This window comes from Aulostomus chinensis, chromosome 1 (genome assembly GCF_037954235.1).
Source record: "Aulostomus chinensis isolate RoL2024-O1b breed Wild chromosome 1, RoL_Achi_v1.0, whole genome shotgun sequence".
In the NCBI taxonomy this organism is placed as follows: Eukaryota; Metazoa; Chordata; class Actinopteri; order Syngnathiformes; family Aulostomidae; genus Aulostomus; species Aulostomus chinensis.
Genome location: NC_141320.1, coordinates 10326472 through 10352237, shown reverse-complemented (window position 1 = coordinate 10352237; position 25766 = coordinate 10326472). Strand labels below are relative to the sequence as shown.

Genomic DNA, 25766 nt, shown 5'->3' with positions numbered 1-25766 from the left:
AGCTTCAACAACCTTTGACAACCTGAGTTCTTGGGAATCAAACATCTGTTTCATTTTAACGTCGTTGTAAAGTCTATAAAAAAGTTCATGTCAAGAAGTTCTCTTTGAATGCAGCAGAAACCTTCATCAGGAGGGTTACCAGGGTCAGGGCTCAGCAGGAATACAAACAAGAGACAATCAGGAACAACCTTCATCAGGTGGGTTACCAGGGTCAGGGGTCAGCAGGAATACAAACAAGAGACAATCAGGAACAACCTTCATCAGGAGGGTTACCAGGGTCAGGGGTCAGCAGGAATACAAACATGAGACAATCAGGAACAACCTTCATCAGGAGGGTTACCAGGGTCAGGGGTCAGCAGGAATACAAACATGAGACAATCAGGAACAACCTTCATCAGGAGGGTTACCAGGGTCAGGGGTCAGCAGGAATACAAACAAGAGACAATCAGGAACAACCTTCATCAGGAGGGTTACCAGGGTCAGGGGTCAGCAGGAATACAAACAAGAGACAATCAGGAACAACCTTCATCAGGAGGGTTACCAGGGTCAGGGGTCAGCAGGAATACAAACATGAGAGAATCAGGAACAACCTTCATCAGGAGGGTTACCAGGGTCAGGGGTCAGCAGGAATACAAACATGAGACAATCAGGAACAACCTTCATCTGGAGGGTTACCAGGGTCAGGGGTCAGCAGGAATACAAACAAGAGACAATCAGGAACAACCTTCATCAGGAGGGTTACCAGGGTCTGGGGTCAGCAGGAATACAAACATGAGACAATCAGGAACAACCTTCATCAGGAGGGTTACCAGGGTCAGGGGTCAGCAGGAATACAAACATGAGACAATCAGGAACAACCTTCATCAGGAGGGTTACCAGGGTCAGGGGTCAGCAGGAATACAAACAAGAGACAATCAGGAACAACCTTCATCAGGAGGGTTACCAGGGTCAGGGGTCAGCAGGAATACAAACAAGAGACAATCAGGAACAACCTTCATCAGGAGGGTTACCAGGGTCAGGGGTCAGCAGGAATACAAACATGAGACAATCAGGAACAACCTTCATCTGGAAAAGCTGAGAAAGCCTGAATCTTGAAGCTGTCTGGGGAACTGAGCCTCAGGGAATCAACCTCCGCTGGTTGGGCTCAGGAGCTGCACAGGGAAACTCAACACTTCTTTTCTGGGCAGGGAGAGACCAGCAAGGACGCACTCAAGTAGCTGGTCCTTCAGGAGACAAACTCCACATGTGAAGCACCTTCAAGTCCATCAGGCTGGTGTCTAGAGCCTGGAGGAAAGACATCAAAAAGATGTGGTGGTTATGAGCCTCAGCAGGAAGCAAACGCTCACCTTAGCTGGACAGTTTAAAGACACAGGAGGTTCTGATGGAGGCCTCAGGCACCACCTTGCAGGAAGTCCCTCTGCACCCACGTTTCAGGGACATTGTCTTTACAAACTGCAGTGAACTTTAGATGTGCTGGTTTATAGTATTTCACTGTAACAGTTATGAATGAAACAAACTAGAAATAATCAGTATTTTGTGAAACTGTCCATCATGTCTGATAAACTTTGATGACACTTTGGGGCCCAACATCTCTCCGAGGGCCTCCTCCAGTTGGTCTGAAGTCCCATCAAACACCAGAGAGCAAAGCAAATATGAATAAATCAATTCTGAGGAAGTTCTGGGGAGAACCTACGGTGTTGTTCTGAAGCTCTGCTTCTATGTTCCTACCTGAGAGTCTCCAGCCTCCAGTGAGGATCCTTCAGTCCAGCAGACAGCAGCTCCACTCCTGGGCCTCCTGGATGATTGAGGCTCAGGTGCAGCTCTCTCAGGTGGGAGGGGTTGGAGCTCAGAGCCGAGGCCAGAGAAGTAAAACCTTCCTCTCTGATCCCACAACCTAAAAGGCTGCAGTTAAGAGAACAGAGTTAATTCACTGTTCTACCAAATCCTGGAACCTGAACCTCTCAGATGTTGATGGTCTTCACTCCAAGTTAGTGAGGTTTTTATAGTTGCTTTAGCAGTGCCAGGCTAAAGGCTGTGGTCCAACTGCACCGTCACAGTGACAGTTTCCTCAGGAACAAAGCTACCAGGCCTCAGTAATCTACTACCAGCAGGATATTCCAGAGGAACTGTTGACAAACAGCTGGATTCTGTCCATCTGCTCTCACTGGTTCCCACACCAGCAGCTGCTTTGTCAAGTTCCTCTGGTCTTCACCAACAAATGGAACACTTCCTCCTCCAGTCTTTGTTCTGACTTCTCTCTGGTGACCTGCTTTGATCAGTGAGGTTTCTGCTGTTTCACTGTCATGACAGCGTGCAGGTTGTTGAGTCCCGTCACTCACGACAGGAGTTCACCTTCTCACTACCCTCTGATAAAACGCTTCTTTCTCCATTACTATAGAATCTATCACACATTCATAGTTAAGGATGAACCACAGGAACAAGCTCCTCCTCCACTGTGTTACCATGGTGACGAGTCCCCACCCACATCAAAGCCTTTTTATGGAGGCGGCAGCAAACGCTGCTGCTGCCTGGAAACAACTGGAAATCCAGGCTGGAGGTCAGGAAAACAAGACATTGGACTCAGGCACTCGAGCTGAAGTTGACCATCACTTCTTGAGTGACGTCCCACTGCTACATGGTGACCACTGAGGGAGGTTTGGAAGGTGACTATTTATAAAGAACAGATTCACAGCAGTCGTTGACAGGCATTCCTGCTGTTGCCATAGCAACCAACCTGCCTCCGTGATGTGGCTCATCACTGTATAAGTGTCAGGTGACCTGAGGTTGGAGAAAGGGCTGGTAGCTCTGCTTCCACTGTAGGAGATCACGACGACGCTGACCGACACTTCTGAGCGTTTGAAATTCCTCCAAATGTCAGACGGCCGGTTGCTCACTGATCAGGCAACGATCGACCCTCCAGAATAAAACTGACCTTCATGTGGCTTGAACATCGGCTCAAATCTCTTCATTAAGGACATGTTTTGTTGTCACATGACCTTTGAACCCCAAAATCTAACCAGTTCATCATGAACGTTTGAGTCAAAGTAAAGAAATTGTGGGTGGAGTGGAGGCCTGCTAAGATGAGAGCTGGCCTGACCTGAGAGTTTCCAGGTGACAGTGGGGATCCTCCAGTCCAGCAGACAGCAGCTCCACTCCTGAATCCTGCAGCAGGTTCCAGCTCAGGTCCAGTTCTCTCAGATTGGAGGACTGAGAGCTGAGAACTGAAGACAGAACTGAACAACTTCTCTCTGAGAGCTTACACTTCACCAGCCTGAAGAAGAAATGGAAACATGAGCAAACATGGCGTCAACACCAACTCATCAATGATGAAATCTGTTCTCATTCTCTGGTTCAGGATCAGCTTTGATATGTGGACGTTTGGAGTTGATGCCTCATTTGCATATTTAAACAGGTTGATAGGGAACCTTCTTTCTACATTGTATTAATAAATAAATGAATATACATATATACGTATATATATATATATATATATATATACATATATAAATATATATGTTTATATATATGCTTTCAATTAAATTGATGTCTTCCTGGTTGATGGTTTGACTCCATTTTGAATCAGTTTCTAGTTCTGTCTTTCTTCCTTCATTCATTCTTCAACATTGTTCTCTCTTCACCAGAGCTTTGATCCTCATCTTCCTGTATTTCACTGCTCCATTTTAATTCTCTTTGTCTTTTGCCATCATTTCCTATCTGCCTCTATTTTATTCCCATTCATTATTTTCATGCGTCCATCGGTCTCAGGTGTGTCTTTGTCTCATGGCTCTGATCTCTGCTTTGTTGTCTTTCTCGTCTCCAGCAGGAGGCACCAGACCAGGAAAACCTGACACTGACATTTTTCCCTCTGAGCGATGAAACAAGACGGGAATGATCACCATTCAGAGAGAATGGAACTGGTCTGATCATGAGTGGGAGGATGTCTGCTCCACACACACACACACACACACACACACACACACACACACACACACACACACACACACACACACACACACACACACACACACACACACACACACCCTCTGGAGGTCTGCCCTCCAGTTTCAATTCAGCTTCCTTTCATTCCAGGTCATCATCACTCCTTCAACTGAGTCTCTTCCACACATCAGATCAACGTCTTCAGTCTTGTCCAGCAGCACCAGAGTGAAGCCTCTTCAGCTCTGAAACCATCTTTGTCAGCTGCAGCAGCAGCAGCATGGAGGACAGTGACAGTATTCCTGACTCAAAGAGCGCCGCTTGAACTCAGACGCTTGAATTTGTGTCTGAGATGATGGAAAGTCTCACATCAGCTGAGGATGCCAGAGCCACAGCTCTTCACTCTGCACTGAGCCATTTTCACCACCAGGGGGAGCTCTGGAGGAAGGCTTTTCCTCTGCTGCAGTTAAGCTCTCAGTCCATTCATTCTTACACCCCCCCCCCCAGCTCCCAGCTGTTTGACCTGTTGTCCTCCAGGAGGCGCTACCACTGCATCAGGGCTCAGATGAACAGGGTCAAGGACATTTTGTCCCCCCGAGCCAGAACCCCTCTGACCTCCACCTTGTCCTCTATGCTGCCCCCCTTCCAGACGACCACACTGATGAGATCTTTCTTGCAGCTTCAGTCTCTTGTTCTGTAGCTTTGATTCTCTCTTCTGATCAGCTTGGCAACTCTGAAGCTTTTTCAACTGAAGGAACGTCTCAGAAAATGTTCCTACAAACACGTTTGGATTGGAGAAAACCTCCACCAGGAGAGGGTGGAGTGGAGGCCGGCTAAGATGAGAGCTGGACTCTGACCTGAGAGTTTCCAGGTGACAGTGGGGATCCTCCAGTCCAGCAGACAGCAGCTCCACTCCTGAATCCTGCAGCAGGTTCAGGCTCAGGTCCAGTTGTCTCAGACTGGAGGACTGAGAGCTGAGAACTGAAGACAGAACTGAACAACTTCTCTCTGAGAGCTCACACGTCTCCAGCCTGAAGAAGAAATGGAAACATGAGCAAACATGGCGTCAACACCAACTCATCAATGATGAAATCTGTTCTCATCTCTGGTTCAGGATCAGCTTTGATATGTGGACGTTTGGAGTTGAAGCCTCATTTGCATATTTAAACAGGTTGATAGGGAACCTTCAAGAACTTTGATAGAACATTGAAATGTCATGGTGGGAAAATGAAGTCATCATTGATCCTGAAGATGTCACTAAGAGGCCGTCAGTGATGGACGATGATGTCACAGTCAAGTTGACCTTGGGGATATTAATTGTCATGATTTCATGCTCACAGACGTTTGAGAGTCTCTTGTTTCTTCACAGTGAATCATTGACTTCTCTCTCCTCTTGCTGTCAGTCTTAATAGCAGGCGTGCCAGCACTCCATGTTTCCTGAGATCTGATCACCGGAACCACATTCAGAGGTGGTCTGGTCCACATGGGGCCACATTCTCTCAGTGGTTTGTCCACCAATGAGTCCTGGGCCCCAGTGAAGGATCAGCTGATGTCCTCTGTTGAAGCAGAAAGACCATCGCTGAGCGAACGGCGGCGTATTATGACACCGTCTGATCACGTGACAGCTCACTGAGAGAGATTCTTCTGACGGCTCTGAGGACAACATGACCTCATGGGGTTGTGTCTCAATCACAGGTCACGTTTCAGGACGTTTGGCTGCCGTGTCCACTCATTCTCTGCTCTCTGTGTCTCTCTCCCACTATCAGATCCAGGTGTGGAACCACTCATCCAGAGATCGATGAACCAGTTTCTAACCCTACCATTCACATGCATCCATCTGTGCTCAGCAAACTGGCGTTCTGATGGACACGCAGAGGAGAGAGAGACATTTTCCTGTCATCGTTTTGGAGAGTCTATGTCAACACTTTGTCTCTTACAAAGACGGAGGAGGTTTCAATCAGTCGGTGGCTGTTTGGAGAAAGTAAATGTGGAATAAAACACAACGGCAACACCACTGATCTGTTCAACCACCTCCTGAGGCGCCACACCTGGGCCGGCCAGGACCGCCCTCATGAACCTGAACAGAGCTTTGGTGCACTTTATTGTTGTGCTGTGATGCTGCAACATGCAAAGCACTGATAATTCAAACAAAAGGTAGACATTTGCCATGAACTGTTGTGTTCTTGTTTCTGTCCATTATTTTAAACCTGATTCCCTACAGCAAACAGCAGAGATCTGGGACTCCTCCCTGAACTCTCTAGTAGCCTGGTATTCATGGCACAGTTGGACAGTTCAGTTGAAGTCTGGCAAAAAGTGACTGAATCACTTTAGAGACCCCGAATTGAATCGACTCCAATCGTTCTAAATGAATCAAAGCTGCAGTCATGAATCGTGATTCAAATCAAATCGTTGTTAAGGTGAATCATTCCAACCACATAAGATCCATCCAGGTGACGCTCAGTGGGGGAGGCAGGTTTCTGCTACTGACCTGAGAGTTTCCAGGTGACAGTGGGGATCCTCCAGTCCAGCACACAGCAGCTCCACTCCTGAATCCTGCAGCAGGTTCCAGCTCAGGTCCAGTTGTCTCAGACTGGAGGACTGAGAGCTGAGAACTGAAGACAGAACTGAACAACTGCTCTCTGAGAGCTCACAGCCCCTCAGCCTGAAGAAGAAATGGAAACATGAGCAAACATGGCATCAACACCAACTCATCAATGATGAAATCTGTTCTCATCTCTGGTTCAGGATCAGCTTTGATATGTGGACGTTTGGAGTTGAAGCCTCATTTGCATATTTAAACAGGTTGATAGGGAACCTTCTTTCTACATTGTATTAATAAAAAAATGAATATATATATATACATAATATACATATATACATATATATATACAAATACATATACGCATATATATATACATATACACATATATACATATACGCATATATATACATATACATATATATATACATATACATATACACATATATACATATATATACATACATATACATATATATGTATATATGTATATATGTATATATATACATATATATGTATATATACATATATATGTATATACGTATATATACATATATATATACATACATATATAAATATAAACATAAATATATATATATATATATATATATATATATATATATATATATATATATATATATATATATACATATATACATTAACCCTAACCCTAACCCATATATATATATATATCCCACCAGGAGAGGGTGGAGTGGAGGCCTGCTAAGATGAGAGCTGGACTCTGACCTGAGAGTTTCCAGGTGACAGTGGGGATCCTCCAGTCCAGCAGACAGCAGCTCCACTCCTGAATCCTGCAGCAGGTTCAGGCTCAGGTCCAGTTGTCTCAGACTGGAGGACTGAGAGCTGAGAACTGAAGACAGAAATGAACAACTTCTCTCTGAGAGCTTACACTTCACCAGCCTGAAGAAGAAATGGAAACATGAGCAAACATGGCGTCAACACCAACTCATCAATGATGAAATCTGTTCTCATCTCTGGTTCAGGATCAGCTTTGATATGTGGACGTTTGGAGTTGAAGCCTCATTTGCATATTTAAACAGGTTGATAGGGAACCTTCTTTCTACATTGTATTAATAAATAAATGAATATACATATATACGTATATATATACGTATATATGTATATATACATACATATATACGTATATATGTATATATACATACATATATACGTATATATGTATATATACGTGTATATATATACACATATATATATACGTGTGTGTGTGTATATATATATATATATATATATATATATATATATACATATATATATATATATACATTATACATTTGCATATTTAAACAGGTTGATAGGAAACCTTCAAGAACTTTGATAGAACATTGAAATGTCATGGTGGGAAAATGAAGTCATCATTGATCCTGAAGATGTCACTAAGAGGCCTTCAGTGATGGATGATGATGTCACAGTAAAGTTGACCTTTGACCTTTAGGATCCGTGTCATCAGTCAGAACTGGGCAGTCCCAGTCCTGAGCAGAACCAGAAGCAGAGCCACATTTCATGGTTCTAAGTCTCTCCACTGGTTGTCTTCCAGTGTGCACATTGATGGTCCTGTTGTGGGCTTGTTGTTCAAGCACTTCCTGGTCTCCACCAGCATGTCTACTGGTCTTCAGTGGATGAACCAGTGCAGCCCCTCAGCTCCTCCGAGGAGTTTAGTCGCTGCTCTAAAGTGCCCACTAAAACCTCTGGTGAGGCCCCTTGAGCTTCAGACTCCCAGCTGCTGGTCCAGTCTGAGCCTGACCATCTAAAGAGACACCAGTAAAGACACCAGTCACCATTGACAGGCTTTACTGGTTGGAAGTTGCTCCTTGAAGCATTTGACTCTAAATGGTTTCTACATTGTATTAATATCTAAAAAAAAAAAAAAAAAAAAAATATATATATATATATATATATATATATATATATATATATATACACATATATATACATGCCGTTCAGGAAATTAATCTTTGAATATATTGAGTGAACCTCTGAATATATTGAATGAAACTCTGAATATATATACGAAACTCTGAATATATATACGAAACTCTGAATATATTGAAATAAACTCTGAATATATATATGAAACTCTGAATATATATACAAAACTCTGAATATATTGAATGAAACTCTGAATATATATACAAAACTCTGAATATATCTATAATGAATCCTCAAAATATGGAGTGAAACTCTGAATATATTGAATGAAACCCTGAATATATTGAATGAAACCCTGAATATATTGAATGAAACTTTGAATATATATAATGAATCCTGAATATATGGAGTGAAACTCTGAATATATTGAATGAAACCCTGAATATATGGAATGAAACTTTGAATATATTGAATGAAACTTTGAATATATTGAATGAAACTTTGAATATATTGAATGAAACTTTGAATATATATAATGAATCCTGAATATATGGAGTGAAACTCTGAATATATTGAATGAAACCCTGAATATATGGAATGAAACTTTGAATATGTTGAATGAAACTTTGAATATATTGAATGAAACTTTGAATATATATCATGAATCCTGAATATATGGAGTGAAACTCTGAATATGTTGAATGAAACCCTGAGTATATGGAATGAAACTTTGAATATATTGAATGAAACTGAATATATATACATGAAACTCTGAATATATTGAATGAAAATCTGAATATATGGAATGAAAATCTGAATATATGGAATGAAACTCTGAATATATATACAAAACTCTGAATATATTGAATGAAACTCTGAATATATATACAAAACTCTGAACATATATATAATGAATCCTGAATATATGGAGTGAAACTCTGAATATATTGAATGAAACCCTGAATATATGGAATGAAACTCTGAATATATTGAATGAAACTTTGAATATATATAATGAATCCTGAATATATGGAGTGAAACTCTGAATATATTGAATGAAACCCTGAATATATGGAATGAAATTTTGAATATATTGAATGAAACTTTGAATATATTGAATGAAACTTTGAATATATATAATGAAACTTTGAATATATATAATGAATCCTGAATATATGGAGTGAAACTCTGAATATATTGAATGAAACCCTGAATATATGGAATGAAACTTTGAATCTATTGAATGAAACTTTGAATATATTGAATGAAACTTTGAATATATAGAATGAAACTTTGAATATATATAATGAATCCTGAAAAAATGGAGTGAAACTCTGAATATATTGAATGAAACCCTGAATATATGGAATGAAATTTTGAATATATTGAATGAAACTTTGAATATATGGAATGAAACTTTGAATATATTGAATGAAACTTTGAATATATATAATGAATCCTGAATATATGGAGTGAAACTCTGAATATATTGAATGAAACCCTGAATATATGGAATGAAACTTTGAATATGTTGAATGAAACTTTGAATATATTGAATGAAACTTTGAATATATATAATGAATCCTGAATATATGGAGTGAAACTCTGAATATATTGAATGAAACCCTGAATATATGGAATGAAACTTTGAATATATTGAATGAAACTTTGAATATATATAATGAATCCTGAATAGATGGAGTTAAACTCTGAATATATATATATGAAACTCGACTGACGTCAGACTTCACGGCAGTGCCTGCGGGCGGCCATGTTTTTCCTTCATAAAAAAGCAGAACTATTAAGGGAACACTCTGCTGTGTGTAGAGGTCCGTATTTAGATCTGTATGGTTCGCTTGATATAGTTTTCAGGTGGTTCAATGAAGGTTAAACAGTGATCGTATTTAGATCTGTATGGTTAGCTCGATATAGTTTTCAGGTGGTTCAATGAAGGTTAAACAGTGATCGTATTTAGATCTGTATGGTTCGCTCGATATAGTTTTTAAGGTGGTTCAATGAAGGTAAAACAGTGATCGTATTTAGATCTGTATGGTTCGCTTAATATAGTTTTCAGGAGGTTCAATGAAGGTAAAACAGTGATCGTATTTAGATCTGTATGGTTAGCTTGATATAGTTTTCAGGTGGTTCAATGAAGGTAAAACAGTGATCGTATTTAGATCTGTATGGTTCGCTCGATATAGTTTTCAGGTGGTTCAATGAAGGTTAAACAGTGATCGTATTTAGATCTGTATGGTTCGCTTGATATAGTTTTCAGGTGGTTCAATGAAGGTAAAACAGTGATCGTATCTAGATCTGTACGGTTCGCTCGATATAGTTTTCAGGTGGTTCAATGAAGGTTAAACAGTGATCGTATTTAGATCTGTATGGTTAGCTCGATATAGTTTTCAGGTGGTTCAATGAAGGTTAAACAGTGATCGTATTTAGATCTGTATGGTTCGCTGGATATAGTTTTCAGGTGGTTCAATGAAGGTAAAACAGTGAACGTATTTAGATCTGTATGGTTCGCTTGATATAGTTTTCAGGTGGTTCAATGAAGGTAAAACAGTGATCGTATTTAGATCTGTATGGTTCGCTCGATATAGTTTTCAGGTGGTTCAGTGAAGGTAAAACAGTGATCGTATTTAGATCTGTATGGTTCGCTTGATATAGTTTTCAGGTGGTTCAATGAAGGTAAAACAGTGATCGTATTTAGATCTGTATGGTTCGCTTGATATAGTTTTCAGGTGGTTCAATGAAGGTAAAACAGTGAACGTATTTAGATCTGTATGGTTCGCTTGATATAGTTTTCAGGTGGTTCAATGAAGGTAAAACAGTGAACGTATTTAGATCTGTATGGTTCGCTTGATATAGTTTTCAGGTGGTTCAATGAAGGTAAAACAGTGATCGTATTTAGATCTGTATGGTTCGCTCGATATAGTTTTCAGGTGGTTCAATGAAGGTAAAACAGTGATCGTATTTAGATCTGTATGGTTCGCTTGATATAGTTTTCAGGTGGTTCAATGAAGGTAAAACAGTGATCGTATTTAGATCTGTATGGTTCGCTTGATATAGTTTTCAGGTGGTTCAATGAAGGTAAAACAGTGAACGTATTTAGATCTGTATGGTTCGCTTGATATAGTTTTCAGGTGGTTCAATGAAGGTAAAACAGTGATCGTATTTAGATCTGTATGGTTAGCTTGATATAGTTTTCAGGTGGTTCAATGAAGGTAAAACAGTGATCGTATTTAGATCTGTATGGTTCGCTTGATATAGTTTTCAGGTGGTTCAATGAAGGTAAAACAGTGATCGTATCTAGATCTGTATGGTTCGCTCGATATAGTTTTCAGGTGGTTCAATGAAGGTTAAACAGTGATCGTATTTAGATCTGTATGGTTAGCTCGATATAGTTTTCAGGTGGTTCAATGAAGGTTAAACAGTGATCGTATTTAGATCTGTATGGTTCGCTGGATATAGTTTTCAGGTGGTTCAATGAAGGTAAAACAGTGATCGTATTTAGATCTGTATGGTTCGCTTGATATAGTTTTCAGGTGGTTCAATGAAGGTAAAACAGTGATCGTATTTAGATCTGTATGGTTCGCTCGATATAGTTTTCAGGTGGTTCAATGAAGGTAAAACAGTGATCGTATTTAGATCTGTATGGTTCGCTTGATATAGTTTTCAGGTGGTTCAATGAAGGTAAAACAGTGATCGTATTTAGATCTGTATGGTTCGCTTGATATAGTTTTCAGGTGGTTCAATGAAGGTAAAACAGTGAACGTATTTAGATCTGTATGGTTCGCTTGATATAGTTTTCAGGTGGTTCAATGAAGGTAAAACAGTGAACGTATTTAGATCTGTATGGTTCACTTGATATAGTTTTCAGGTGGTTCAATGAAGGTAAAACAGTGATCGTATTTAGATCTGTATGGTTCGCTCGATATAGTTTTCAGGTGGTTCAATGAAGGTTAAACAGTGATCGTATTTAGATCTGTATGGTTCGCTTGATATAGTTTTCAGGTGGTTCAATGAAGGTAAAACAGTGATCGTATTTAGATCTGTATGGTTCGCTTGATATAGTTTTCAGGTGGTTCAATGAAGGTAAAACAGTGAACGTATTTAGATCTGTATGGTTCGCTTGATATAGTTTTCAGGTGGTTCAATGAAGGTAAAACAGTGATCGTATTTAGATCTGTATGGTTAGCTTGATATAGTTTTCAGGTGGTTCAATGAAGGTAAAACAGTGATCGTATTTAGATCTGTATGGTTCGCTTGATATAGTTTTCAGGTGGTTCAATGAAGGTAAAACAGTGATCGTATTTAGATCTGTATGGTTAGCTTGATATAGTTTTCAGGTGGTTCAATGAAGGTAAAACAGTGAACGTATTTAGATCTGTATGGTTCGCTTGATATAGTTTTCAGGTGGTTCAATGAAGGTAAAACAGTGATCGTATTTAGATCTGTATGGTTAGCTCGATATAGTTTTCAGGTGGTTCAATGAAGGTTAAACAGTGATCGTATTTAGATCTGTATGGTTAGCTCGATATAGTTTTCAGGTGGTTCAATGAAGGTAAAACAGTGATCGGCCATGCGTAATGGCACTGCGCTCTGACGCGGCACTTCTCCGGGACTGGAGAAGCTGCTGCGGCTGCAGGGATTTCGTGAACTGAAAGGGTAGCTCTTCATATATTGTTCATATACAGTAAGAATCGCCCACATTCATAGACCAATGCAGGCTGAACGTAAGTTTAGTACTGAACATATTTGATGATCGGCAACACATTGTCAGCTTTGGACTCGTTACTCACACAGCGGACTGTGGACAGACAGACAAATGCAAATGAGATTTGCCGAAACCTTGAATATATTGAATGAAACTCTGAATATATGGAATGAAAATCTGAATATATGGAATGAAAATCTGAATATATGGAATGAAAATCTGAATATATGGAATGAAACTCTGAATATATGGAATGAAAATCTGAATATATGGAATGAAACTCTGAATATATGGAATGAAAATCTGAATATATATATATTAAACTCTGAATATATTGAATGAAAATCTGAATATATGGAATGAAACTCTGAATATATATATATGAAACTCTGAATATATGGAATGAAAATCTGAATATATGGAATGTAAATCTGAATATATGGAATGAAAATCTGAATATATGGAATGTAAATCTGAATATACTGAATGAAAATCTGAATATATGGAATGAAAATCTGAATATATGGAATGAAACTCTGAATATATTGAATGAAAATCTGAATTTATGGAATGAAAATCTGAATATATGGAATGAAGCTCTGAATATATATATATGAAACTCTGAATATATGGAATGAAAATCTGAATATATGGAATGAAAATCTGAATATATGGAATGAAACTCTGAATATATATATATGAAACTCTGAATATATGGAATGAAAATCTGAATATATGGAATGAAAATCTGAATATATATATATGAAACTCTGAATATATGGAATGAAAATCTGAATATATGGAATGAAAATCTGAATATATTGAATGAAACTCTGAATATATGGAATGAAAATCTGAATATATTGAATGAAAATCTGAATATATGGAATGAAAATCTGAATATATGGAATGAAAATCTGAATATATGGAATGTAAATCTGAATATACTGAATGAAAATCTGAATATATGGAATGAAAATCTGAATATATGGAATGAAACTCTGAATATATTGAATGAAAATCTGAATTTATGGAATGAAACTCTGAATATATGGAATGAAAATCTGAATATATGGAATGAAAATCTGAATATATGGAATGAAACTCTGAATATATATATATATGAAACTCTGAATATATGGAATGAAAATCTGAATATATGGAATGAAAATCTGAATATATTGAACGAAACTCTGAATATATGGAATGAAAATCTGAATATATTGAATGAAAATCTGAATATATGGAATGAAAATCTGAATATATGGAATGAAACTCTGAATATATTGAATGAAAATCTGAATTTATGGAATGAAAATCTGAATATATGGAATGAAACTCTGAATATATATATATGAAACTCTGAATATATGGAATGAAAATATATATATATATATATATATATATATACATATATATATATATATTCAAAGTTTCATTCCATATATTCAAAGTTTTATTCAATATATTCAGAGTTTCATATATATATTCAGAGTTTCATATATATATTCAGAGTTTCATATATATATTCAGAGTTTCATTCAATATATTCAGAGTTTCATTCAATATATTCAGAGTTTCATACATATATTCAGAGTTTCATATATATATTCAGAGTTTCATTCAATATATTCAGAGTTTCATTCAATATATTCAGAGTTTCATATATATATTCAGAGTTTCGTATATATATATTCAGAGTTTCATATATATATTCAGAATTTCATTCAATATATTCAGAGTTTTGGATATATATATTCAAAGTTTCATTCCATATATTCAAAGTTTCATTCCATATATTCAGAGTTTCGTATATATATTCAGAGTTTCGTATATATATTCAGAGTTTCATTCAATATATTCAGAGTTTCATTCCATATATTCAGAGTTTCAATCCATATATTCAGGATTCATTATATATATATATATATATATATATATATATATATATATATATATATATATATATATATTCAAAGTTTCATTCCATATATTCAAAGTTTTATTCAATATATTCAGAGTTTCATATATATATTCAGAGTTTCATTCAATATATTCAGAGTTTCATTCAATATATTCAGAGTTTCATTCAATATATATATATTCAGAGTTTCATATATATATTCAGAGTTTCATTCAATATATTCAGAGTTTCATTCAATATATTCAGAGTTTTGGATATATATATTCAAAGTTTCATTCCATATATTCAAAGTTTCATTCCATATATTCAGAGTTTCGTATATATATTCAGAGTTTCGTATATGTATTCAGAGTTTCGTATATATATTCAGAGTTTCATTCAATATATTCAGAGTTTCATTCAATATATTCAGAGGTTCACTCAATATATTCAAAGATTAATTTCCTTAACGGCATGCCATAATATGTACATATGTGTGTGTGTGTGTATATATATATATATATATATATATCTCCACTCCACACATATATCTATATATATCTATATCTATATCTATATCTATCTATATATATCTATATATATCTATATATCTTTATATATATATATATCTATATATATATCTATCTATATCTATATATATATATATATATATATATATATATGTCTATATATCTATATATCTATATATCTATGTCTATATCTAAATCTATATCTATATATATCTATATATCTATATATATATATATCCCACCAGGAGAGGGTGGAGTGGAGGCCTGCTAAGATGAGAGCTGGACTCTGACCTGAGAGTTTCCAGGTGACAGTGGGGATCCTCCAGTCCAGCAGACAGCAGCTCCACTCCTGAATCCTGCAGCAGGTTCAGGCTCAGGTCCAGTTGTCTCAGACTGGAGGACTGAGAGCTGAGAACTGAAGACAGAACTGAACAACTTCTCTCTGAGAGCTCACACGTCTCCAGCCTGAAGAAGAAATGGAAACATGAGCAAACATGGCGTCAACACCAACTCATCAATGATGAAATCTGTTCTTATTCTCTGCTCAGTGATTGATTTTAATTCTTTCGTGTTCATCTTTAAAGCGATACATCACCCAATGAGTGCTTTTGACTTTCAAGTACTCAAAAATATGCGCCTGGACAAGAAGACGATGACCTGGAGAGTTTGGAATCAGAAGTTTCTGGACAGTTTAGCGGTTGGTAGCTGTCGTTATCAGGCTCAAGACTCACCTTTTTAGCTTCGCTTTGAACTGATTTAACTGATGCAGTCTCTTGTATCCTTTAATTTTATCACTATATTTTATCTTTTAATTTTTTTATTCAACTTTTCAATTAGCTCTTAAACTTTTAGATTTCATATATATATATATATATAAAAGTATATATGTATATATATATATATTCTATGTCATTCTGATACTTTAATATGATTGTAATTTCTGTTCTTTCCTATTCTACCTTCTTTTAGTCTTTTAGTTTTTAGTCTTTTAGTTTTTAGCTCCAGTGTTTCCTGGTGGGGGCCCTCCACACTGGGAGGTGTGTCTGGTCCGCCCGCAGGGGCGTCATGCTTGGGATCGTCCAGGCCCAGAGAGCCGGGGGGCTCTGCATTATATGTGGAGTGTACCCGTCTGTCCGGGTCGGGCGGTCTCGGTGGCTTTATATTGTATTTAATGTTTTTCTTTTATTTCTGTGAAGCACTTTGTGTTGCAGTTTCTGTCTGAAAAGTGCCATATGGATATAAATAAAGTAAAGTAGCTTCAAGCTAAAGAGACGTGGCCGGATCCTCCTGCATTCTGCAGTCCCACACAAGTCATGCAGGAGGAGAACCTCTCTGAGAGCTCACGACTCCTGTTGGTGAGTTCTTGACCAGCAGAATCCACTTTTTAGGTGAAGCATCACTTTAACAATGTGAACTAGTTTGAACCCACTGGTCTGATTCTGAGGGAGTTTCCAGCTTTACAAGAACAGGAAGCCTCAACTGGCGTGACGTGTGCTACAATGTGATGTCACAGCTGGAGCTGGAGTCTGCCCTCGCACTGCGCGGTGGTGGGCCCTCTGCCCGGATCTCCGGACAGTGCCCCTTGGTGCTCCAATCAGACCCCTGGACCAGGTAGGCTAGACTCCCTGTCGGCTGGTTGCAGTGATGACTGGGTGGTCAGCGGGGCCGGTCTGGAAGTTGGCCCCCTGCAGGTCTGGCCCATTCCTCAGCTCCTCTCATCGCCTCTCTGTCCCATCACATCACATCTTTTGTGTCACTAGGCCTTGAGGGGCTGGACCCCCCAATTTTAATCACATCGTAGACATTTAGGGCTTGGGGGAGTGCATCAGGATGTACTGGGAGACTCTGCCGTCTGCAACCGGCGGGGCTCCCATGCCCTGGGTGCCTCCGCCAATTTTAACTACATTCTAGTCATCCACATCATCACATCTACATTCCTACGCACAACACGCACCCTGCACCATGTTGGGATGGGGGGGCAGCTGGGGCAGGGAGTGGGTCCAGTGCTGCCTCCTTTGCTAACTGCACGATTGCAGGCCTGGGGGCCTGGCCGGGGCTCTTTGTGGGGGAGGCTGGTCCTCTTCCCAGCATGGTGGTTGGGCTGGGGTTGGTCACGGGCCCTGCTGTTGTGTGGTGGATCGCTCGCTGGCGGTTTCACTAAGTCTGAGGTGCCCTGGACCGTATCAGCTTCTATGGAGTACTCAGCCCCTGTATGGAGGAAGATGAGAGTATGATTGTTTTGTTCGGGGGTGGCGGTCCTGGGCGTGCGTGCCTTCAGCTCACCCTGGCGGGTGGGCTGGGCCTCTCAGGGGAGTGGGGGTTCCCGGCTGGCTGGCTGGTGGTGCCCTATAGCCTGAAGCCCGCCTGCTCTGGGGGGAGGGGGAGAACAGGGGATGGGTGGAGGGGATGGGGATCGGGGGTTGGGGGGGGTAGCTCCATTCGGGGGCGGTGGGCCTGGTCGTTGTGGTGGGCTGTGGCTGCCCCGCCTGGGTGTGGGGTGTGGGTGGGTGTCGGCCTCGCCGCTGGCGGACCTCTTGGGGGGCTCTGGTCGGGTCTCGGGCCAGAGGGGCCCTGTGCCCCTGGGCTCTGCTCATGCTGTGGGGGGGGGGGGGGGGTGCCCGGTGGGACCGGGGTCCTCTCTCTGCCCCGTCTCTCTGTGGGTTGCTTCTGGGTGGGGTTTGCTGCTCCTATGCTTTCCTACGGGTCCTGGCATGGGTTTGGCCTGTGGCTGTTTCCTGGGGGAGGGGTGGCCTGGGGCTCCCTGTGTCCTGGGGGTTTCTGGGTGCTCTGGTGGCTTGTTCCTGACCTGCCTGCTATCCTGGACTGGGGGTGTGATGTCCTGGCCCCCCACATCAGCTACAGCCAGCTACGCACAGCATCCAAGACAAACTGTTGCACACACACATACACATACACACACGTATACACACATAAACGCATGCGGTGCACAACTGACCCATAATCACACACTCAGACATTTATCTAAAAATTATATTAAACCAAATGGTAAACCTGCACTGGAAATTCTGCAACCAATGTTTTTTCCTTTTTTTTTCTTTTCTCCTCTCTGTTGTTGTTGTTACTTTTTCTTTGTTTGTTTGTTTGGTTTTTGTTTTTTTTCTGCTATTGCTGTTGTTGTTTTTGTCCCCCCCCCCCTTGTCCTCCCTGTCCTGTCCCTGCTCTCTCTTCCTGTCCTCTCCTGAGCCTCAGTCCGGTAGCTTCATCAATGAACCAATACCATTCCTAATAAAGTTCAACACAGATGGTGATAGGAGGAGTTTATCAGGTTCCTCCTTAGCAGAGTAGAACTGCTTCAGTCCAACAACGCACCAGAAACATGGATGCTGCTGCTGAACAGGACAGGTTAAAAAAAAAAAACTTGTCTGATTGATTTCTACTATTTTTGGTCTCTTTTGATGACGTGTGCTACAATGTGATGTCACAGCGGCCATATTGGATGAGCTGGAGTCTCTCAGGAAAGTTGTTTTCTTTTTTCTCTCCAAGTCCATTCAGAATGAACCAAAGAAAACACTGCTAATAAACCAGCAGAAGACGAGGAGGAAGTTCAAAAGTCTCTGAACTTCAAGTCAGAGGATCGACGTCAGGTTGCCAGCAACAGAGGGACCAACTAGATTAGACTGATGAAGAGCAGCACCTGAAGGCTGCCATCAAAGAAGAAGACCAGAGAAGAGAAGAGACTGAAAAGAGAGGGGAAGATTTGGAGCAACAAACAAGGACGAGGACTTGGTGATGTCTGGACCTGAGACCAGCCACCGCACCTCTGCTGCCTCACAGCTGCTGACCAGCAGGGTGAGGACGCACCCAGAGGTGAACTGCAGTCACTTGAGCAGGGAGTCAGGGAGTTCTTCAACAACAGAGAGGTTCCTATGAACAGGGATCAGATCGCTGCTCGTCCACCAAACCAGAGACACAACAACAGGCTCAGCATCATCGCTCCATTTGTGAGCAGAAAACATGAAGCTGAGGAGCAAAGAGTCCAGGTGTCCATGCAGAAGAGCCTCTCACAAAGACAAACTGAGACTGAGACAGAATCCTGACAAAGAGGAAGAGAATTCAGGACTGGTGGAGAGGAGCTGGAGAGTCCTGATCAGACTGAACGCTCACCTGAGCAGGTAAAAGTGACAGTGGTCAGAGACCTGGAAGATCTTGATCAACATTCATGACAATGTTTAATGTTGAGGAGGAGAGGAGGAGGAGTGAGGAGATGTCCCACTGTCAATGGAGTTGTGCTGTGAAATATCAGCAACCTCAGTTTGGGAGAGATAAATCTGGGAAAACTGGAAGAAAATGAGTGAATCCACACTTTGGAAGTCTTCTGCTGTCAAGATCCAACAATTTAGGAGTTAGAAAATGTCACTGATCAGAGATCCACTTCCACCAGAACATCAGCTTGAACTGTGACTGTTATTCTGAAGAGGAGTTCAGTTCTGGAGTCAAATGGAGCAGTTTTCAGTCCTTCACTTCACCAGCAGGAGGCTCTGCAGCAACTTCTCCTCAATCAAAGAGAGTGTCATCAGTTTCAGCAGAGATTTAGTGAGCAGCAACTTTGGAGCCTTGGCTGAATGATAATAATGAGCTGCAGCATGGAGGAGAGGCTCTGAAAGGTTTAGTCCAACCAGGGTCAGAGAGAGAGGGGGCTGTTGCTCTTCAATGCCAGGTTCTTGATCAGATCACCATGGTTACTGAGAAGCTGATGGATGTGTGACCTCTGAAATTGAGGCTGACAGATGCAGAACCATATTAGTTAGTTGTGTTTCTAGAGCGCCGGGTCACGCGTCGATCAGTTTCATCCACTTCCAGGATGACGTGAAGAGCATCAGGATAAAGTGAGAGTTTGGTTTGTTGGATTTGGTGAAATCTGTTGATCATTCAAAACTGCAGAATTTGTTCCTTCATGTTTAGTGGAGTTTCTATCCAATCGTTGTAGAACCTAAGAGAACCTGAGAGAACATAGCAGCACTGATTGACAATCTTTCTATCAATGTGATTGATGGACAGAGGAAAGTCAACTGTTAGTGGCTGGTGGGAGCCACCGTTTGCCTGTTTACAGTGGCAGAGATGAAGAAGAACTTCAAACTCAGAACAAACAGACAGAGGAACAGTTTGGATGGAACAAATCACCAGAGGCAATGAAGGCTCAGAGCAGAACCTGAGAGTCCTGATTGACAGGAAGTTTCTGGAGAGGACAGCAGGGAATCCTAGGATGAGGTTTTATAGCCATTTTGGACTCTTGTTGACCGACGTTGTCTGTTGAGGGAGTTTAGACAAGTTCCTAAAGAGGAGGGAACCAAGGTGAACAAAGGGTTTGGAGAAAGACTTTAAGAAGAAAAATAGGCTCTGGAGGGAATTTATCAAGCATCCACCAGAGGAAAAGGAGGAGAAGAACAAAGTAAAACCAGAAGAACATCTGATGAGATCAGAACAAAAAGACTCTTCTGATCAGTTGTTGGAGAAACAGAACATGGACATCATGATTGAACTTCAGCCCTCATGAATGCCTTCCCTTCATGTGGAGGAGAGCTTGTTAAACTAGAAGAAATATCTAGTAGTCCAGCTCAGGATGTTCTGCTCTCATCATTCTGACCAAACTCTTTGGACGGGACATCGGCCAAATGTCCTCCCTGTTCCACCACATTCTGGTCTCTGTTCATTCCTGTTCTATCCTGCTCCAACTTCCCACAGAGACTCAGACCATGAGAGGGTGGAGGATGAGAACCAGAGGTGTTCCTCACGTATGAAGTTCAACTGGTAAAAGTCTCCTCACACATCCAGGACTTCATCCACCTACCGAGCTGCAGTTGAAGCTTCGACCACTGGCAGCAGCCTCAGAAGAGCCTCCTCTGAAGCTGAATATTTCCTCAGGTCAAACACGTCCAGATCTTCTGAGGACAGTAAGATGAAGACCAGAGCCGACCACTGAGCTGGAGACAGTTTAGCTGAGGACAGACGTCCTGATCCCAGCAGACGCTGGATCTCCTCCACCAGAGAACCATCGTTCAGTTCATTCAGACAGTGGATCAGGTTGATGCTTCTCTCTGGAGACAGATCCTCATTCATCTTCCCCTTGATGAACTTAACTATTTCCTGTTTGGTCTCTGAGCTTCTTCCTGTCTGTGACACCAAACCTTGCAGGAGAGTCTGATTGGTCTGCAGTGAGAGACCCAGGAGGAAGCGGAGGAACAAGTCCAGGTGTCCATTGGGACTCTTCAAGGCATGGTCCACAGCTCTCTGGTGCAGGTGTTTTAGTTCAGGTTTCTTTCTGAAGACTCGTGACCTCCAGAATGTTTGTTCCTCTGTCAGCAGATTGACTCCAGAGTTGATGAAGGTCAGATGGACATGAAGAGCAGCCAGAAACTCCTGAACACTCAGATGGACAAAGCAGAACACCCGGTCCTGGTACAGTCCTCTCTCCTCTCTGAAGATCTGAGTGAACACTCCTGAGTACACAGAGGCTGCTCTGATGTCGATGCCACACTCTGTCAGGTCGCATTCATAGAAGATCAGGTTGCCTCTCTGCAGCTGATCAAAAGCCAGTTTTCCCAGAGCCTCCATCATCCTCTTGCTCTCTGGAGTCCAGTGTGGATCCGTCTCAGCTCCTCCATCATATTTGACCTTCTTGACTTTGGCCTGAACCACCAGGAAGTGGATGTACATCTCAGTCAGGGTCTTGGGCAGCTCTCCTCTCAGTCTGGTGGTCAACAGGTCCTCCAGGACGGTCACAGTGATCCAGCAGAAGACGGGGATGTGACACATGATGTGGAGGCTTCGGGACCTCTTGATGTGGGAGACCATGGTCTCAGCCTGCTCCTCATCTCTGAATCTCTTCCTGAAGTATTCCTCCTTCTGGGGGTCAGTGAACCCTCTGACCTCCGTCACCATGTCAACACACTCAGCAGGGATCTGATTGGCTGCTGCAGGTCGTGTGGTCATCAAGAGGTGAGCGGAGGGAAGCAGCGTCCCTCTGATGAGGTTTGTCAGCAGCACGTCCACTGAGGTGGACTCGGTAGCATCAGTCAGGGTCCGGTTGTTATGGAAGTCCAGAGGGAGTCGACACTCGTCCAGACCGTCAAAGATCAATGCAACCTGGAACTCTTCCAACCTGCTGATTCCTGCTTCTTTGATTTCAGAGAAGAAGAGATGAACAAGTTCCACCAAACTGAAGTTCCTCTGCTTCAGCACATTCAGCTCTCTGAAGGTGAACGGGAACATGAAGTCTATGTGCCGGTTGGTTCTGCCTTCAGCCCAGTCCAGAGTCAACTTGTGTGTTAGGACCGTCTTCCCGATGCCAGCCACTCCCTTTGTCAGCACGGTCCTGACTGCTGTCTCTCTTCCAGCTGAGGCTCTAAAGAGGTCTTCTAGTCTGATGGTTGTTTCTCGTGCAGCTGGTTTCCTGGATGCTGCCTCAATCTGTCTGACCTCGTGTTCCTCATTGACCTCTGCAGCCCCTCCCTCGGTGATGTGGAGCTCTGTGTAGATCTGATTCAGAAGGCTTGGGTTTCCTGCTTTAGCGACCCCCTCAAACACACACTCAAACTTCTTCTGCAGGTTGGACTTCAGTTGACGTCGGCAGGCTGCAGAAGTTCCTCCTGAATGAACAAAGAACAAATGGAGTCAAGGGTGAAGACTGGGACTCGTCCTGGTCCTGATATATCTGGGTGCTGCAGGAAGGAAGCTGGAACTGGTTTGACGAGGGCTTGAATGTGAGGAACCTTCATTTGGATCAAAACATGATGCACTCCAGCTTTAAAGCTGTTCAAATCATCTTACTGATGAGCAGACGGTCAGCCAGCTGCTCCTGATTCATTCTCTTGAGGAAGTCCAGTGTGATCTTCATGAACGCCTCTCTGCTCCTCCTCTGCTCCTCCTCATCATCCAACCACTCCTCTGGTTCATCTGGACTCAGAACCCTCCGGACTCTCTTCAGCTCCTTCTTCACAAAGTCAACAATCTTCTCCTCCAGCAGCTGGAACAGAATAAATGTCAGAGTGAAACGAGTGGAGGCAACAACAGGTCATGTGACTGAAAACCTGCTTGTCTCCAGTGAGTGACTGAACCCTCACGGACCATAAAGATGGAGTCCAGGTGTGCTGGGTGTTGCTGGATGGACTCACCACTGAGACCATCTGAGTTCTGCTGATCAAGTCTGTGGAGACAAGATGAAGTCAAAGAACCAATAGTAAAGGAACACCAGGGACCTTCATGGTAGCAGGGACCTGGACCCAGCAGAGATGGGGGGTCTGTGGCTGGTCCCAGACCTGCCCACAGCCCCCTGCTCTTGAGTGGAAGAGATCGTATCAGAACAGACAGTTTACATTCTCACCTGGGATCAGACTCCAGTCCACCTTTGAACTCTATAGGATGACCCATAGACCAATCACTCTTCATGGACACACAGCTGGGTTCAGGGGGGTCTGGTCTCCTCTGAGAGAACCTGATGGAAACAACACTGATCAATGCTGACGATCAGGAAAAATCATCCAGGAAAACAGGAAAATGTTGAAGGTCAAACGTTTTAATGATGACGATAAAAAAAATGCCTGAGAAAAATGAGTTTCAGTCCTCAGAGCTCACCTCTGACCAGAAGACTGTTGACCATCTTTGAAATAAATCGGCCGATACATAGAGTTGTTGCTTCTGAAGGACACACAGCTGGGTCCAGGTCCAGGTCCAGGGCCAGGTCCAGGTTCAGCTCCAGGTCCAGGTCCAGGTCCAGGTCCAGCTCCAGGACCAGTAGAGTCCAGCCTGGTTTTCTGGGGAGGGGCTCCCTCCTCTAGGTCCTCACTCTGATTCATATCAGAGTTCAAACCTTCACACAAACACAACAACACCTTCATTTATCAACAAGCTTCACATCTCAGGACCCAAACTTGTGACTCCTCCAAGTTCAAATCCTTCTCCTCTTCAGAAACATGGTGGAGAGACATTCATTCTTCTCTGTCTGGAGGACGGAAGTCATCTGATAGCAGCAAGAAGACCTGAACCTCTGGACTCCAGCAGGACAGTTGAACTTTGTCTGGTTGAGTTGCTCTGAACTGAAAGAGCTGTTATCAGATCCAACATCAAAGTCTGACAAATGAAGCTATCACCATGACAACCTGACTATCAGACTGTTGGTGTCATCACCTTCTGATGGAGAACAGAATCTCCATGAAGCAGCGAGTGCAGGTGAAGGAACCAGCAGCTCTGACTTTGGAAAGATCTCAGTCCAACATTCCTACTCGGAATGTTGATCAAAGCATCAGGAAACTCTGATGGTTCTGATCAGATTCCAGGTTTGAGTCTCAGCTTCACTCCTCCAACAGCTCAGAATCATAAACTCAGGCTTTTCTAGCAGCTGCTCCTCCTCCAGGACCTCAAACAGCAACACTGAATGATGCTGTGGTCAGGACCCTCTTTCATGTCTGGCTGACACACAGCGGCTGTCCCTCAACTCCAGTGTGAAGTCTGGCATGTTAAGATCCGGTTGGACCCGTTCAGACTCTCCCTGCATTCTTCCCTGATGACGCAACATGAGAAACCAAGCGCTGCTGGTTTGCTGTGAACGTTCCCGCTGACGCTCGTTGTGAACCAGCTAGAATCCCACCTTCACACGTCCTGATGGAGACGGTTCAGCTGGACACTCAAGCAGGGAGCCGACTCAGTCAGAGGGATCCTGTTGGTCTGGGGGGTTCTCACCTGCTGAACTCACCTGAACTCAACCTGCACACTCGTTCAATGGTTCTTTTCTTCCCTCCTTCTTCCCCCTCCTTTAATTCAGTTAGCGGTTCAAGACAAACAGGTGACCGACATGGACAGACATGTCCATCAATCATGGCCTTCATACCTCGATCAGAGAGATGCTGCTCCTTCTCCCTCCTCAGTCCAGGTGTTTATGGTCATTTGATCTGGCGTCGCTTCCTCATAACTACAAGTCAACGAGAACAACCTGAAAACCAGTCTGGCCACAGGCAGAAAACAGTTACAGGCAGTTGTCCCATCTCTCCACTAGATGGTGCTGCCTGCCTCTATGATGGCTCCAGATCAGATGGATCCCAGCAGCAGCAGCAGTTGAGTGCTTCAACACTTCCAGACCTTCATGAGGTCACATCAAGTTCTTCCAGGATTCACTGAGAGACGTCTTTGAACAGCTGCAGCTTGTCTCTGTCCAGGGTCTCATCATCATCTCCCAGTTTTCCTCCTGCTCCCCCATTCAGACCTGAACTGCCATCA

At 42.2% G+C, this 25766-nt stretch overlaps 2 protein-coding genes across 5 annotated transcripts; both read right to left on the bottom strand.

The window, feature by feature from the left end:
• Positions 1–942: 942 nt before the first annotated feature.
• On the bottom strand, positions 943–25450 carry LOC147270303 (protein NLRC3-like). 4 transcript variants are annotated; one of them, XM_086224004.1, is made up of 11 exons: positions 25381–25450; positions 24129–24363; positions 23878–23988; positions 23622–23700; positions 23325–23520; positions 21346–23143; positions 6425–6598; positions 4794–4967; positions 3098–3271; positions 1729–1902; positions 943–1284 (listed from the first exon to the last, which is right to left on the bottom strand). In XM_086224004.1, exons 2-11 carry the CDS (start codon positions 24347–24349, stop codon positions 1278–1280), a joined length of 3108 nt encoding a protein of 1035 aa, XP_086080130.1. In that variant the 5' UTR covers positions 24350–24363; positions 25381–25450; the 3' UTR covers positions 943–1277. The 4 variants fall into 4 exon arrangements, with proteins under 4 accessions (XP_086080130.1, XP_086080963.1, XP_086082616.1 ...); XM_086224837.1 differs by lacking the exons at positions 4794–4967; positions 6425–6598; XM_086226490.1 differs by lacking the exons at positions 24129–24363; positions 25381–25450 and having other exon boundaries at positions 23669–23700; positions 23878–23963.
• LOC147270304 (uncharacterized) lies at positions 16025–21338 on the bottom strand. The gene is made up of 2 exons (XM_086179346.1): positions 17820–21338; positions 16025–17744 (listed from the first exon to the last, which is right to left on the bottom strand). The coding sequence occupies exons 1-2, from the start codon at positions 18128–18130 to the stop codon at positions 17738–17740; spliced, it is 318 nt and encodes a 105-aa protein (XP_086035472.1). The 5' UTR covers positions 18131–21338; the 3' UTR covers positions 16025–17737.
• Positions 25451–25766: the final 316 nt, after the last annotated feature.